The following is an 18,451-nucleotide window of genomic DNA, read 5'->3' on the forward strand; positions in this document are numbered from 1 at the left end:
TATCAAAGGACCAGAATCCTAGAAGACCGGCTAAGAAACTTGACATCGTTGGGTGGAAGGTGAAATCCTTTGACCCAGGTGCTCTAGTAGCTGCCCTAAATAGTGAACCGCTTACTACTGGATCTGCAGAAGAAATGACCAAGGACTTGATGAAGAGAGTGACCCAGGCTTGCGACACCTGCATGCCCCGTAAACGGGGCATGAACCAAAGATTTTCGGTGCACTGGTGGAACGAACACATCAGCTTCCTACGGAAAGAGTGTCTCAAAAAAAGAATAATTTCTCAGCGTGGTTATCGGCGGCCTGACTCAGCGGAACTAGTCGCAGAATACAAGAAAGCTCGTCGACATTTGAACAAAGCCATCAAGTATAGCAAGAAGAACTGCTGGAAAGAGCTAATCAACGAGGTGGACAAAGACTTGTGGGGTAGACCTTACAAGGTTGTCATGGCATACCTGAAATATCAGCCAATGCCGTCTCCTACGTGTCCTCAACTCTTACAGAAGATCGTGACTGCGCTGTTTCCACGACAGCGCGTTTTCAACTATCTGTTGACACAGGACGAACTGAATGATATTCCACCTGTCACGAAAGAAGAACTGATGGAAGCTTGTAACCGCGTCGGGAATAATAAAGCGCCGGGATTGGACGGAATTCTTAATATTGCCTTGAAAACATCTATTAAAGCAGCGCCAGCGTTATTCCTCGACGTCTATAACATCTGCTTGAAGGAAGGGATTTTTCCTCGGAAGTGGAAACAACAACGGCTGGTACTACTTCCGAAAGGAAAAAAGCCACCGGAAGAACCGTCATCTTATCGTCCACTCTGCATGCTGGATACAGCCGGTAAGATACTAGAACGTATAATCCACCAAAGGATAGAAGCAGTTGTCGATCCACTCTTGGCAGACAATCAGTACCGATTTCGGAAAGAACGATCAACCCTGGACGCGATCAACCTGGTTGTCGGTATAGCCAAAGACGCAATCGCCGGTACCAGATGGAAGGGGGGAACGAAGAAATATTGCCTGGTAGCAACTTTAGACATAAAAAATGCCTTCAACTCCGCCAACTGGGATTGCATCATGCAAGCCCTTCAAGAGATAAACGTACCAGGATACCTACGAAGGATAGTCGCTAGCTACTTCACAGATAGAGTCCTGAGATATGACACAAAGAATGGTCCAAAGGAGTATGATTTTACTGGAGGTGTACCGCAGGGTTCTGTTCTCGGTCCACTTCTCTGGAATGTCATGTGAAACGGATTGCTGAGACTGAAACTACCAAAAAACGTCAAACTGGTAGCGTACGCGGATGACGTAGCCGTAGTAATAGTCGCCAAGCATCTTGATGAGATAAAACATATGTTCGCTATCACCTTTGAGCGAATTAACCAGTGGATGGACACAGTAAATTTACAACTGGCTAAACAAAAGACCGAGGCTGTACTTATCACTAGCAGAAAAGTGGTGGAAACGATCAATCTAAACGTCGGAGACCAAGAAATCACATCCCAACCATTTATTCAATATCTGGGAGTGATGCTCGATGCCCGACTTAACTTTAAACAACAAGTTGAACACGTGACCACCAAAGCATCAGCAGTAGTAGCCAACCTAGTACGATTGATGCCCAACATCGGTGGCCCGAATCAGACAAGGAGGTCATTGCTATCATCAGTAGTTACATCGGTCCTCACATATGGTATATCCATTTGGGCCGACGCACTTGAGATCCAAGAATCATGGAGGAAAGCATGACCAGTTTACCGACTGAGCGCGCTAAGAGTAGCCAGCGCCCTTTGAACAATATCAGAGGAAGCAGTGTGTGTCATTTCCGGAATTTTGCCGCTCAGAGTCCTAGCTGAGGAAAGACGTAACCTTTACCAACGAAAGAGGACAACCGCACAAAGTGCCGAGGAACTCAGAGCTAAAGAACGGCAGAACAGCATCGCACGATGGCAATCGCAGTGGGACGCCGCGACAACAGAGAGATGGACACACCGTCTCATACCAAGGATTGACGTTTGGCTTAACCGGAATCACGGCGAGGCCAACTACTATCTGACCCAGATGTTTCCGGGAGTACCTTTATTGCTTTAAGCACGATAATTCCCCAGAGTGTCCGTCTTGCCCAAGAGTTGCTGAAAATTCGGAGCACGTTATCTTCGAGTGCCCTCGTTTTAACCCACAGCGTGATGAGTTAGAGAAGATCCTGAACAAGAAAATCACACCAGAGTCAATAGTAGAAGAAATGCTGTCATCTGAAGCTGCCTGAAACGCCACACGCACGTTTACCACCGAAGTGCTTACAGAGCTGCGTTCCATTGAAAGAAAAAGGGCAATTGACAGAAACTAGAAGGAAGGAAAAATAACACCTTAGCCACCAGAAGGAATAGCAGTAGCTAGATCCTCCTCTCACGAAGTAATGCCTGACGGCGGTTTCCATGAGGGATTAGAGGAAAGAAGAAAAGGGGTTTAGGGTTTAGTGGGTAGGGGCGTTAGCGTCGAGTTTTAGTATGACGCTGCGTCGAGTCGCCACATATCCAGGCCGAACAGCTATGCCTGGAATCCGTAAAAAGGATTCCCCCCCCCTAAGATAAAAAAAAAAAAAACACACACACACCCACACACACACACACCTCGTGTCGGGCTTACTGGGTCCCGCATCGGGCGCCTCCCCAGGTGGCGGATAGGGGAATGCCCGGCATACCTGCACGTCTGATGCGTCGGGTACCGAGGAAATAGAATACTCGGGGTGGACCAAAACCTAGCAAAAGATGGTATGGAAATGTCAGAACAATTTCAAACACCGTCTACAGTGCAGAGGAGGGATACCTCAGTGCCGGCGAGGGAAGGCGTACAAACGGGCCGGAACTCGTCGTTATCAAGTGACCGTTTGAACAGTGGAGTAGACCCCATGGCTCTGCTGTCTAGCAATGCTAGCAATGCTACAGGGAGTAAAGAAACAGCTCTGATGGAAGTAGACGCACAGCAAACAAACTTTCCTCCAATAGGTGGAAGACCTGATGCTCCCGTCAACACTCACACATGCCGAGGGAGGATAAACTCTCTACCGACTGTCACCGGTCAACAATCGCCAATGGAACGGCTCGGTAGCAAGATCGAAGAATTAGCTGAGTTCATAAAGGATAAACGAAATCCCCACCATGAACTCAGAAAAATAGTAGCGTCCATTGCCACGGCATATAAGTTGGCCAACAAACCAGCAACGAAGTCGGCGAGAACCACGCAAACATCTCCGGATCTGAACAAAAAATCCCAGACGTTTTCGGTCACTCCTGAGAAAACACAGCATAGAGAAGAGAAAAACAAGAAGAGGCCGCAATCCACGCCCAGCCCTTCCTCGGAAATCGATAAGCCAGCACATAAGAAGACAGCCCGGGGTGATACCTGGACCAAAATGACTCGGAAAAACAAGAAAAAGGAAGAACAGGAGCCAGTGGCTCAATCTGCTACAGCCCAAAACCAGCCAAGCAATGTTTGCTCCACGAAACCGAGGAGGAAGAAGATAAAAACTAAAGCTGTGCTTGTCCAACCAGCTGAAGGGCGAACATACGCCGATCTCCTGAAGGAAATTAAAGCCAAGGTTAATCCGACAGAGACTGGAGTAGACATAAAGTCCATCAAACAAACGAAGCGAGGGGGCGTTCTTCTAGAAATAGGACGCAAGACTGAAGACACTACCGCTTTCACGGCTGCGATAAAAATAGCAACTGCTAACATCGGTACAGTCAGAACGCTTACACCAAAAGCAACGATCGAGATCCTGGACTTGGATGCCATCACTACTGAGAACGACGTCCGCGAAGCACTCAAACGTGACTTCACCGACAGCCTGGAGATCAAACGGGTAAATTTGACAAAGCCTACTCGACGGGGCAACCGGGCAGCCTTCTGCGAGATAGACGAGGCTAGCGCGTTCAAAATCCTTGACAAGGCTCGTATAATGATCGGATGGGTCAACTGCCGCATTCGACCAGTTGTAAAAGTAACACGCTGCATCAGATGTCTCGGATACGGGCACGCGACGAATTCCTGCAAGGGGCCTGACAGAAGCAAGTGCTGTTTTAAATGCGGAGGAGGAAACCACAAAGCTGCAGACTGCGTTGAACAGCCAAAGTGCTTTCTCTGTACAGAGGAACAAGAAGCTCCAGATAGCTTATGTCATATTCCTGGCTCCGGGGCTTGTAAGGTATTCCGCACCGCACTTGCCGAAGCTACAAAAGGTCAGAAATGACACGCATACTTCAAGGAAACCTGAATAGATGTGCGTTGGCGCAAAATTTACTTCGCCAGCGAGTCTTTGAAGAGAAGATCGACGTTTGCTTCATCTGTGAGCAATATCTAAACCTCCAAGATAGAGCATGGTTCGCAGACAAAACTGGCACGGTGGCAATCTGGATTGCAAATAGAAAGAACGTTACCACCACCAACAGCGGAAGTGGAGCAGGTTTTGTCTGGATTCAAACCCCCATAACCTACTTCATGAGCGTCTATCTCTCACCTAACGAAGGGATTAGTGTGTTCCGACAGAAACTGGCAAATATAGAGGATGTGATCACCAAGTTCGACGGCGAAGTTATCGTAGCTGGTGACTTCAATGCTAAATCGGCTGAATGGGGCGCTGATTTCTCCGACACCAGAGGCAACGAGGTCGCTGACGTCGTGGCTAGACTCGACCTCATAGTGCTAAATACTGGAAGCACCACGACTTTCAGAAGACCGGGGTACCAAGAGTCCATCCTCGACATTTCGTAGGCGACTCCAAAAATTGCCAACATGATTGAAAACTGGACAGTATCCAAAAAATACAGTGGCAGTGATCACCAGTTCGTGACATTTAACGTTGGATTGGCATCTGCTCCGGTACCACAACACGACCTTTCTAAGCGAAAGTGGAATGTCAGGAAGCTTGATCCAGAGGCACTGCGAGCATCACTTGCACGGAGCTGGTCTACCCTTCAGAACAACCCGACTCCGGATACTTGCAGCGAGACAGAAAGGACAGTACTAAATACGATGAAGGAGATTTCCGCCGCATGTGACGCCTCTATGCCGCGGTTGAAAAACCGGAGTTTTCGCAGGCCGGCGTACTGGTGGTCAACAGACATAGCGGAACTTCGCAAAATGTGCCATCAACTACGTCGCCGCGCAACGAGAGCCGCCAAACGCTCTCCAAGCCAGGACTTGTATTCAAAAGAGTACAAGCAGGCCAAAAAGATGCTAAATCGAGCCATCAAAGCAAGTAAAGCAAAGTTGTGGAAAGAGATCTGCAACGATCTCGACAACGACATCTGGGGTAAAGCCTACCAAACTGTCGCCAAACGACTTGGAAAGGCTTCACCAGAGGCGCCGAAGTCTCCAGCCTTAATGAATAGCATCGTAGCGGAGCTTTTTCCCAAACACCCGCCGCGGGAGAAGAAACACTACACTAAAAACAACGCCCTTCACAACAAAGGAACTACAAGACGCGGCCAAGTCACTCAAAACAGGAAAGGCACCTGGACCTGATGGCATCCCGGCATCGGTGATCAAGATTATAGCCCTGGAATACCCAGACTTACTCCTGAACACCTACAACGCATGCTTGGCAACTGGCACCTTTTCCGCGGTCTGGAAACGGCAGAGATTGGTTCTCTCAGACAAAGGTAAGGGAACCCCCATAACACCTTCGTCGTTTAGACCACTCTGTATGCTAGACATTGCTGGAAAACTGCTCGAGAAGCTCACACAAGGGAGACTTCGCGACAACATCGACCGTGCTGGAAGTTTTGCCACCAACCAGCATGGCTTCCAGAAAGGTCATTCGACAGTCGGAGCGATCAAGAAAGTCATAAAGACAGCAACACAAGCATGGTCTGGTAGCCTCAAAGTTCGTAAAGTATGTCTTCTCTTCACGCTAGATGTCAAAAACGCATTTAACAGCGCAAATTGGGGAGACATTTTAGACGCTCTGGAGCACAAGTTTGACGCAGGGCCAGAAAATCTGGCACTAGTCGACAACTACCTTGACGATAGAAAGTTAATAGTGGAAACTACTGAAGGCCCAGAAGAATACGCCATAACGGCTGGCGTGCCGTAAGGCTCAATAATGGGGCCTGATCTATGGAACGCAGACTACGACGAGCTTCTTGAAATCCCGTTGCCATAGCAAGTAGAGCTAACAGGCTTTGCAGACGACGTTGCAGCCACTATAGTGGCGGACAGCGTGGAAGAGGCCGAACTGCTAGTTCGGGAAACCATCGACACCGTCGAGACTTGGCTCGATAAGCATCACCTGAAACTCGCCAAACAGAAAACCGAGATGGTCGTTTTGACCCGTCAAAAATGGTTTCCAAAACCATTCGCTATGGACATGGGAGGAACAACGCTGACGTCAACAAGGGCCCTGCGGTATCTAGGGGTAATGATAGACGAGAAACTATCTTTCCGTGAACACCTCGACAGTGCATGCAAGAAAGCCAGCAAGACTGTGTCTAGCCTAGCACGAATTATGACCAACACCATGGGACCAAGAACAAAAAAGAGAAGAGTTCTTCTAGAAGCAGTCCACTCGGTACTGCTTTATGGAGCGGAGATATGGGCAGACATATTAAAGCAGAAGACCTACCGGCGAAAGATCGCAGCAGTACAGCGGCGAGGCGCTCTCAGGGTTGCCTGCGCCTAACGCACAGTTTCCGAAGCGGCTGTATTGGTCATTGCAGGAGCCGCGCCCATCGACCTATTAGCGTTCGAAAGAGCAAAACTCTATGAGGCTAAAGACAGTGATGATAACATGAAGGACGCAAGAACGAGAATAAAGGCGGAAACGCAGCAAGAGTGGCAGGACCGATGGACATCGGGAGAGACGGGCAGATGGACGGCGCGCCTGATCCCAAACATCAACGTCTGGCTCTCTCGGAACCACGGGGATACGGACTTCTTCCTGACCCAGCTATTGACGGGACATGGGCAGTTCAATGCCTATCTTTTCAAGATGGGTTTGCACAGCACACCAACGTGCAAATACTGCCCGGATAAAATCGACGACGCAGAACACACATTCTTCGAGTGTGCTCGATGGAAGGACTAAAGAAGAAGCACCGAAGAGATCATAGGCACCAGGCTCTCCCCCTCAAGCCTGGTGACCTATATGATCAAACAAGAGGAAAACTGGTCAGTTGTTGCAGTTTATGCACAGCACCTCCTGAAAGACAAAATCGCAGAAAGGGACCAGTAGCCAGGAGTAGGCGTCGTGAGACGCAGCACGACTGGATTGAAGTAATGCTAACGCGGTTCCAATCCAGTCCTCCCCGTATCATCTAGGGGAGAGGGGAAGAGAAATGTTTTTTTTAGTGGGTAAAAATCTCCACACTACCGACTATCGATATCTGCCGGAAGATGGGCGGCAGAGTTAACGATACCGGTGTCTTTTGAAGATCTTTTTTCGTACCTCTTTACAAAAAAAAAAAAAAAAAAAAAAAAAAAAACACACACACACACACTCACATACATACAGACATAGTGACACCCTCGCGGGAATATTTAGAAAAGCTTCCTAGGACCTCAAAACTTCGAGATCTGATGAAAACTCGATTTTTGAAAAACGGGGTAAAACCAATAACTTCCCGATTTTTGAAAATTTTCAATTTTCTTAGCGGTAAGTTAAAAATTATTTGTGATCTAAAATTAATTAAAAAAAAAAATTAATGATTTATTCAATATTATTAATTGATAAAAATAATAATTTACTATCCATGATCTAAAATTAATTTTAATGATTGAAAATTAATTGCCATAGATTGAAATTGATAATTTATTATCTAAAATTAATTTTTCCGATATAAAATTGATTTTTATAATTAAAAAATAATATTTATAACTTAAAATTGAATTTTTATATTCAAAAATAGATTTTCAAAATTTTAAATTGATTATATATTGTTCAAAGTTTATTTGAATGATAATAAATCAATTAAGATAATCTAAAATCAATTATTCATGATCTTGAATCAATTTTTATAATAAAAAATTAAGTTTCATAAAGCGGAATTGATATTCATAATTTAAAATTAAATATTCAAGATCTAATATTAAATTTAAATAATTAAGAATTCAATATTTATGATGTGAAATTGATTTTCATAATTTAAAATTGATTATTCATGACCCAAAATTAATTTAATAATATAAAATTAATTATTCATTGTGTAAAGGTCATTTTTATAATAATTAATTAATATCAATAAGTTTTAACGAATTTTTCATTATCTACAATCAATGTTTTTATCCAAAAATCAATCATTCATCATCTAAAATTAATTCTTCAATGAAAAAGTAATGATTTATTATAAACAATTGATTTTAATAGTTTGAAACCTATCATTAAATTAATTATTTATGACCTTAAATGAATTTTATAACATAAAATTTATTATAAAGTGTCTAAAGTTCATTGCTATAATAATGATAAATAAATTTAAATAATTTGAAATTAAATCTTTACAGTCTAAAATTAATTTTTATATCCAAAAATGAATTATTTATTTTCTGAAATAATTTTTACACGGAAAGCCAATGATTTATTATATATATTTAATTTTTATAGTCGGAAATTGATCAATCATTATTTGAATTCAATTTTTTTATTGGTTATCTAATCACTTTTCATCTAAAATCCATTTCTATAGTTTAAAATAAATTTTCATTATTAAAAACTAATTTTTATAATAAAGATTAATTTTTATGATATAAAATTAATTTTGATAATATGAAATTGATTTTGACAATATAAAATTAACATTTAAATTTGAAAATTGAATATTTATAATGTCAAATTATTTTTCATAATTTCAAATTCATTGTTTATAATTTGAATTATAAACAATCGATTTCGCTATCATAAAATTAATTATTCATTTTCTGAAGTTCATTTTAATAATTATAAATTGATTATATTAATATAAAATTTATTAAATATAGTCTTAAATCAATTTTTATTTTGGAAATCAATAGTTTATTATCTCAAATTGATTTGAATAGCTTAAAATAGATTGTTCATGATCTAAAATCAATTTTTATGATAAAAAATCAATTTTAAAAACATAAGATTAATTTTTATAATATAAAATTAGTTATTTGTATTGAAAAATTAATTTTTACAATGAAAACAAAAATTATATATAATCTAAAATAAATTTTCAAAAAAAAAAAATTAAGAAAACGGTTGACCCTAATGGCCATCCCTGCGAATTCCTGCTACCTCCATACCTAAGCGCTTAACAATTTACTTATTTTTTAAGCATTTTGAGCTCAAAAATATAATTTTTATGTAATTTTGAGCTCTTCGAGCTCAAATAAATAGCTGCTTTGTGCTCTTCAAGCTCAAAAAGCTGATGGGAATTTCTTAGAACACTATTTCTTGAATTTTCAAACCGCAATAACTCTTGAATGAATTAACCGATTTTCTCGCCGTTTATGGCATTTAACGCAGTTTTTCTGACTTATTCAAAGAATATCTGAGTGTAACTTGCTCAGACTGTAAATTTCATAAAAATTCTAAAAAAAAACATTTTTTTCAATTATTTTCGACAACGATATCTCACGAACGAAAAACTGATTTTGACCAGGCTCGTGGCAATCGACGTGGTTTTTTGAGAAAAAAAGCTGATTTGTTTTGAGAATTTATAAGTTCAGCCGTTTAAAAGATATTTTTATAAAAACGAATTTTTGAAAATTTTATTTTTGAGATTTCTCAGAATCGATCGACTCAAATTATATAAACTATCATCAGGATTCTAAGGGCAAAGGTACTTTTTATAACGCTGCTTATTGCGACCAAATCAGATGATCTGTTCAAAAGTTATGAGAGATTTACGTACATACATACACACACACACATACACACACAAATACATACATACATACAGACACGGTGACATCACCACCGAAATAGTCAGGAAAGCTTCCTAGGACCTCAAAACGTCGAGATCTGATAGAAACTTAATTTTCGACAAACGGAGTGAAAACAGTAACTTCCCGATTTTTGAAAATTTTCAATTTTCTTAGCGGAAAGTTAAAAATTAATGATTTATCCAATATAATTAATTGTTAGAAAAATTAATAAATTATTTATGATCTAAAATTAATTGAAATGATTAAAAATTTAATATTTATGATGTAAAATTAATTTTCATAATTTAAAATTAATTATTTACTAGCCGTTACCCGCCCGCTTCGCGTGGCATAAAATACATGCCAAGTGAAAGAAATATTAAATTATGTTATCTAGCTGCCTAATTATTTATCATGAACGGATTTTACGGAATTAAGACACCCTTAACTACTTAGGGTCTTATCGATTTATATGAGTTAAAATAATAAATAACACAGCTTTCCACATCACCATGGAGGTACTGTGTCGTACGATGCTTTCCCATTATTTTACATGGCGGGATCCCCAGTAGGCCTACACCATGGATCGACGTGAGTGTCAATGCCATCAAGTTTAGAATTTGTTACACATATCAAATCTATATAAATATAGATTGGATATAAACAACTTAAACCTAGGCATCAATACTCTGTCGTGCTACATAAAAAGACAGTAATTTAACTTATATCTTTTTTATTAACTAATTCTAAATGAACAATGGTTATAAATTTAAAACTATGAACTTTTTACCATATTGCTATCATTTTCTATTTTATCATTGTTCTTATTTTTATACTGTTATTATTTTCATTGTTTTAAAATTTTTTTGATCACTAATTTTGTATATTAGAAACGTAAATTAAAATCCAAAAAACACATTGTTCATAGTTTTAGCTTTACAATAAACCTGAAAACTATTAAAATATATTATTTATTATATCAATTCGTTTTCAATCTATAAATGTATCCAATCAATTAACACTAAACAAAATTGAAAGCTTGATAAACATTTCTTTTGTAACAGTAAAAAGAAATTATTATATAGATAAAATATTTAAAATAATTGAATTCAAAACCATTCTAGCGGTAGATCCAAAAATTTTTTTAAATTCTAATATTTATTGATTGGATTACTGTTTATTTTCTGATTCTATCGATCTAATTTAAAGAAATTATTAATATAGTCAAAAATAGAAAATTAAATACTTAAAACTTCTTTATATACAACATTCTTCGTTTTTCCTATTGGTTGAAGAATGACCAAGCTGTCAGGTGAACTTACTCTTGAGCATGCCACGTATAGTTGGCCATAAGAGAAACAGTCATTTCTTAAATCAATACCAGTCATCTTTAAACTCTGCCCTTGTGCCTTGTTAATCGTCATGGCATAACAAACTTTGACAGGAAATTGCAGATGTTTAAATTCGAAGTGGTAATCTGATGGAATCAGAGGGATCCTTGGAATGAATACAGTTTCTCCTTCATATTTTCCGGTGAAAATCATGGCTTCAATGACATTTTTGTGTAAGACCTTGACTTGAAGCCTGGTACCATTACATAATTTTGGCGGATTTAAATTGCGGAGCAACATTATTGGAGTGCCAATCTTGAGTTGAAGAACATGAGGTGGTATCCCTGGTGGATTGAGTGTGTGAAAGAATTCAACAGGATAGTGGACAGCTTCTTCATCCTCCAGTACTTTGTCCACCGATTCATATCTTACTTGCTCAGTTGGCAGTTTCTCCAGCAAAAAGTTGTTAATACAATTGACTTGTTCATTGGTTGGTGTGAGGATGGCTCTCTCCTTTAACCATGAACTACAATTATCGCCAGCTTTGGGACAGTTTCACAATTAATATAGGACACGTTTATTCTTCCGTCTTCTTCCGGAATTCGGCCATCACCTATATCAATCAGTATTGTTGAAAACTCTTCTGCTTTCGAATTTGGCTGAAGATGAACACGCATATTGATAGTCAAAGATAAAACTTTGACCGAAGGCCATAAAATTGATGACTTAATACAGGCTTTAACTTCATCTGCACGTGTTCCTCGTGGCACAACAGGCAAAGTTTGTCTAAAATCACCGGCCAAGAGAACAGTTACTCCTCCCATAATTCGGTCGCAACCTCTAATATCTTTGAGCAATCTGTTTAGAGCTTCAATACCATTTTTGTGAGCCATAGTGCATTCGTCCCAGATAATAATTTTTGTTTCTCGCAGCACATGAGCCATATCACTCTGTTTAGAGATGTTACAAAGTGGAGACTCAGAATAACCTAAATTGAGAGGTGATTTAAAGGCAGAGTGAGCTGTTTTACCTCCGTCTATCAAAGTCGCAGCAATTCCTGAAGAAGCAACGGCTATAGCGATGTTTTTTTCACTCCTGATTTTCGCAAGCAGTAAATTGATTAAAAACGTTTTTCCAGTACCACCTGGAGCATCAAGAAAATACAACTGCCCAGAATCAGATATAATCGAATTTAAAATTTCATTGTAAACTTTTCTCTGTTCTAGATTTAATTTAGGAACATTTTCAGCTACAACTTTAGTTAAATAGACGGTGTCGTAAGCCAATTCACGCAAATATTGACGATTAGTGACAATTAACCTTTCATCTCGGGTTGGAGAGTGGAGGCCGAACTGAAGAAGTGTTTTTCCAGACATTGATATAACAATATCTTCAAGTAGTATGAGACATTTGTTGTAAATAACGTCAAGTAACAGCTCAACATTTCCACCGTCTCGTTCTACCTCTCTCTTTATATCTTCTGAAAAATAATCTCGATATTTCTCCCATAATTTCGATGGGTCGTCAACATGACAAAAAAATAACATAATGGCAAACAGCTCACGGATCTTGTAGAGCGAATCAGAGATGCAAGCTTCATCCAGAGTGCGATACCAATTAGCGTCATCTTCTAGAAGACCAAGTGCTCTACATGCTGCTTGAAATGTTAGATGAATCACTCCATCAACAGTTTTCAAAGCAGAAAATGATGTAGGACCTCGAATCTCATGTAGGAGAAGACGCAGGTGATAACATTCAGTATTTCCGGGATGCACGGTATAAACCCTACCTAAAACTTAATCTTTCTTGACTCCTAAATAACCTGAAACAACCTTACCTTTTTTTCTTCTATTAAAGCGGTTATTTTTCCATACGTAATAAGCTGGAACTTCAACATACAAAAGAGTTTTTGCAAAGTCATCAACTTGGCAAAGCTCAAAAAAAGCCATTAGTGTTGTTTTTTTTGGATTAATTACTTTTTCAATCACATCTTGCTCAGTAAAATAAATTCTTTGACCATTTTCAAGATGTACAGCAAGATGCATCACCGAAGGAAACCTATCATGAATAGGAAAACGAAATATTTGCCAGACTGCTTCAGAGCTACTGATGTAACGTCCCGCCTGGTACTTCGTCACCTCATCAAAGTCCTGAACGGTAAACGATGCTTGGTCAGATCCTTTATTTAAATAATTACAGATGTATTTTATGGCTTTTACGGAGTTACAACTCTCAACATTAACATGAGTCCCGAAGGTATGGGATAGAACGGGATTGTACGGCACTATCCATCGGTTGTCGATTTCAACTCCGTTAAGTTTGAAAGTTTTTCCTCCGTCTGCTGGTGATCGTCTACGATACTTGGGATATCCGTCATCTCCTGTTTGAGTTTCTTTTAAGAATTCCTTTGGGAAATTTTTTGTGCACTTACCATCAACCATACAGGGTGATTTTAAGTTGAAAGATCCACATGGAACGTGAACCATGGTTGTCTTGATAATTTGATAAAGATCTGGATTTATGTCTGGATCAGGTAACTCAGCGCAGATAATTTGGTCAATAGACTCTGGTCTCATTTTCTCTTCTAACCATAATAAAATATGAACATGAGGGAGTCCACGTTTTTGCCATTCTATGGTGTACATGTGACACCTTGTGTCACCAAAGATACGACCTACTGTAAGAAGTTTTATCATATGTTTCACTTTCATATTGAAAACCCTCGCTACGATGTCATGTCTATCATAAGACTGTTGACCTTCACTCAAAAGCTGCGTTATTTCCGGCCACTTAGGATTGCAGGTGAATGTTATAAATAAATCTGGCCGTCCATAATGACGTACATAGGTCATTGCATCTTGAGTTCGCTCATGCATGTAACGGGGTCCTCCAGTAAAAGAAGAAGGCAACACAACCATTTTTCCCATTGTTGATAATTGTTCATCATTTTTTGACAAAGCATCTTTCAAGTGAACGTATTCCTCACTTCTCAGTTTTTTTTGGTTGTTACGAATATAGTTAAGTCTTTCAGTCTCAATTTTTGCGTACATGTCAACTAAAAATTGATTTAAAAGATTGCGGAATCGCAATAAATAGCACACTTCATTCTCACGCTCCATAATCCTAAAGCTGTAAAATTCCGAAGCAGATACTGTCTTATCGAGAGGCAGTTTAGTCGTCTCGTCACGCTTAGATATATTGATGTGATAGCCATCTTCTCCATAACAGAACATCAAAGGATATTGTAAAGCATCATATGAGCGGTGTGTTTCACTAATTCGCATCAACTTATTGTCTCTACTTTGAAGAACAATGTCTCTTTTTTCGAAATCCTGTCCGACAATGAGAACTGCAACTTCTTTTGCCTGAGGAGCATTAAAACGGCCCTTATGTTCTCCAGCCGGTTTTCTGTCAGCATTAATTATTACTTTGAAGTCTTTTTGATCTTTAGGAATTGAATCTATTGCAGCCTTAAAATCCTTAAGATATTTGTTATGCTGATATAACAACTTCTGCAATTGATGAACTAATTCCGGATAAACGCCAGGATAAATTCCACAACGGATGTCTCTTTCATGACATTCATCACCAACAAAGTATATTTGAAGAAAAGAAGGCTTATGGTTAGGTTCAGACATCAAGCTGCCTATTCTGTGATAAACCTACCCTTGAACTTTGAAAGTTGGCATAAAATTTCCTTCTCTTACCTCTTTGGCTCCAAAAGATGTCATTTGGAAACATTCATTATACTTACGGGTATTTTTTAGAAAATGTTCTGACAATGGATCCTGATGAGTCAATAAGCTGTGTAAAGGTTCAGGATGGAGGCCAAGCTTAGAAAGTTGAACTTTACCACTACTGCAGCACATTCCTTGAGTCTCATCTTTCCATTTCAAAGCATTACACCATTGGCAAGGAGAACGGGGACCAAGATTGACAATTTTGTCATTGGAATAATCAATTTGACAATTGTATTTAAAACCAGATAAACACTTAGAAGTCCAGGGCAATAATTTAGCCCTTGTTGTTTTTTCATGGTATTTAGCTGTAGCTGCTTTATTAACATGCGGATTTCTAGTCTGATAATCTTTTTGAGCTTTATTAATAACTTCAGGATGATTATTAACATACGTTTGAACTGCTTTTTTTTGGATCTCAGGATGATTTTTTTTGTATTTTTTAACAGCCTTTCTCTGAACTTCTTTATGATTTACCGCATATTTTGAAGCAGCTTTTCTAAGTTGTTTAGACCTAATTGTACCTGAAAATCTTTTTCGCCGTTTTTGTCCTCTCCTTGATGAAAGTGATGGTTGAGTGAAAGATGCTTGAACGTTATCAATACTTTCCGATTGAGAAACACCGTTATTGATGGGTTCAGTCAATGGAAGTAAAACGTCAAAGTGACCTTTATTAAAATTCCCAGTAAACCTTAATCTTTTAATTCCATTTGTTGCTTCTCCAAACGCAACTATTAGATGACCATGTTGGTACACTTGAAACTCATATGTAAATAATTCTGCCGCCGCTTTGATTTCACAAAGAGTTCCATACGTGTTGGGCCTCGACATGTCATCAAAGTACGAATGTTTATTACTATAAGGTTCTCCATTTAACTGATTGGTAAAGCATTGGAATCTCTGCCAGTTTTTAAACACGTAAAGCACAATTTCACTTCTTATTTGATCACTAAAGGACACTGTGTTATACAATAAAAACGATAATGAAGAAAAAAGACACGCGCCGTCGCCGGGAATTTCAATAATTTCGAAAGAAATGCTCGATTCCATTAGTGTGCAGTAAAAATTTGTATGGGTAAAAGAAATTGTGAAAAGTAAATTATGATATGTAACCGGTAAGTATAAAATATTAATAGAATAATTAATTTAAACTAAATTATGATCATTATCCAAATAATATCAATCAATCAATAATAACCTATTAAATATGATGAAGAGATTGTGAAAAGTAAATAATGTAATACAATTAGTAAGAATTGAATGATAACAGAATAATTAATTCAAAATAAAGTATTATAATAAACAAAATAATATCAATCAATGAATTAATAATCGATTAAATACCGAAAGAAAATTCATGCAACTGGAAAATTTTAAATGATTATAACAGAATAATTCATTCAAATTAAAATATCATCATAAATAAAATAATATTAATCAAATCAAATAATAACTTACTAAATATTAAAAAAACCTTTCAAGAAATGACCTTTGATCAATGAGTTTAGTATTATCTAATTATTATATTCAAATAAAAATTGGATGAACGCTATATCAACTAATAAATTTTTTTTTTTTTTTATTTATGATAATAAATTAATTTCTGGAAAATCCCAAGCAGCAATGAAAATATTTAAATATTCAAGAAAATATTAATTAATGAAAAACTTATCATTCGATGATCATTTCACATGATGTATCGATAGTCCAGATGTTGATTAAAGTCACTAAATTATTCGTGATGATAATTTCACTGAACAATTTTAATCAATTTTAGTAAATGATCATTTCACATGATAATATTAATTAATTTCACTTTAACTATCAATTAAATCACTTTTAGAAAATAATTCGTTTGACAGCTATCTGTTTTCTCTTTAAAACTTTGACACATTAAAAAAATATTAATGAAGTTAAATAATTCATTTGTTTTGGAGATAACTTCAAGGCTATTTCAAAAATAAATAAATAAAATAGAAATATAAATAAAAACTATCAACATCTATCAAAAAAAAATACTAAATCAACAAAACCAATAAAAATATATATTTAATCTATAAATCATTACACAACGATAAAAATTATAAAAAATAATGAATCTTGATAATTTAAATTTAGAAACATTAATTATACATGGAGACATGGCTTTTACGAATGATAATTGGTCGCACGAACTCAAGAAGCAGATAATTGGTAAGTCAAAATTAAAATGTATACACTTCTCAGATAATTTTTAATTAAAAAAATTTGAATAAGAAAAAAGTTCTTAGTTAAATTAAAAAAGAAATTGCTTTAAAAAATCAAAAATTGAAAATTATATTAAATAATTTTTTGTTTTATCACAGACTACGTTGAAGAAGTCAATGGAACATACATTGTTGGTTGTACAACCGTTGTAAAGGTTTTCTTGAGAGATGGGCGGACTCATGAAGCTATGTCATTCAAAGAATCTCGTAGCGAATCAATTGGCGCAGCTTATGATGAAGCACGAAATGTAATTATTTACAATATTATTTACATGTATTTTTTACATTATTATTTACAGTATTATTTATAATTCATTTTAATAACTTAATCTTTTTTTTTTATTTTATGACAGAAATCTTTCCATCGAGCCTTGTATGACGCCTTTACGTTTTTTTGGGAATTTATGAAGATAATGGAGAAGCTGAGTAATGAAAAGGTGCAAAGAATGGTCAAGCAGAAACAGTTAAAAGCCGAATGGAATAATAAAAATATTGTAAAAAATTAATTAGTCATATTATTTTAAAGTCAAAATTAAAATTTACCTTTTTATTAAAAAAAAAAAAAAACACTAACGTATAAATTTATAAGTATTTATTCTTGGTTGTTTAACAGGACGAAATAAAAAATCGTTTCAAGTTTTGATCTATTGCAGCTATTAATTAAATATTTTGACTTTTTTTTTATTTTTATTTTACACCATGCATTTTTTCTAAGGGCATTATTCCCGAACTCTATTCCAGCCTAGTTTCAGAGTTCTAAAAGCTATAGATTGGAATACACATTTTTTTTTTAATTTTTAACGCCCTCGCACAACCCTCTTGGAGTTGAATATCATAAAATTAATTCTTGATAAACTCAAACATGCCAAAAAAAATATTTTGGCCAAGTTTTAAAGTTCTTAAAGCAATAGATTGGAAGATACAAATTTTTAATATTTTTAACGCCCCCGCACAACCCCCTTAGGGTTTAATATCATAAAATTAGTTCTTAGTAAATTCAAACATGACAAAAGAAATATTCTGGCCAAGTTCCAGAGTTTCAAAAGCTATAGATTGGAAAAAACAATTTTTTTAATTTTTAACGCCCCCGCACTCCCTCTAGGGGTGAAATATCATAAAATTAGTTGTTAGTAAACTCAAAGATGCTAAAAAAAATTTTTTGGTCAAGTTTCAGAGTTCTAAAAGCTATAGATAGGAAGATAAAAATTTTTTTTTAATTTTCAACGCCCCCGCATTCCCTT

General features: G+C 37.2%; 2 protein-coding genes across 2 annotated transcripts; one reads left to right on the plus strand and one right to left on the minus strand.

The window, feature by feature from the left end:
* Nucleotides 1-11,134: 11,134 nt before the first annotated feature.
* Nucleotides 11,135-14,865, minus strand: LOC123273599. The gene is made up of 3 exons (XM_044741038.1): nucleotides 13,065-14,865; nucleotides 11,841-13,016; nucleotides 11,135-11,769 (listed from the first exon to the last, which is right to left on the minus strand). The coding sequence occupies exons 1-3, from the start codon at nucleotides 14,863-14,865 to the stop codon at nucleotides 11,135-11,137; spliced, it is 3,612 nt and encodes a 1,203-aa protein (XP_044596973.1).
* Nucleotides 14,866-15,849: 984 nt separating this feature from the next.
* Nucleotides 15,850-17,853, plus strand: LOC123273600 (DNA repair and recombination protein RAD52-like). Its single transcript, XM_044741039.1, has 5 exons — nucleotides 15,850-16,079; nucleotides 17,083-17,157; nucleotides 17,310-17,458; nucleotides 17,564-17,704; nucleotides 17,824-17,853. The coding sequence occupies exons 2-5, from the start codon at nucleotides 17,106-17,108 to the stop codon at nucleotides 17,851-17,853; spliced, it is 372 nt and encodes a 123-aa protein (XP_044596974.1). The 5' UTR covers nucleotides 15,850-16,079; nucleotides 17,083-17,105.
* Nucleotides 17,854-18,451: the final 598 nt, after the last annotated feature.

This window comes from Cotesia glomerata, unplaced genomic scaffold (assembly GCF_020080835.1).
Source record: "Cotesia glomerata isolate CgM1 unplaced genomic scaffold, MPM_Cglom_v2.3 scaffold_11, whole genome shotgun sequence".
Lineage (NCBI taxonomy): Eukaryota > Metazoa > Arthropoda > Insecta > Hymenoptera > Braconidae > Cotesia > Cotesia glomerata.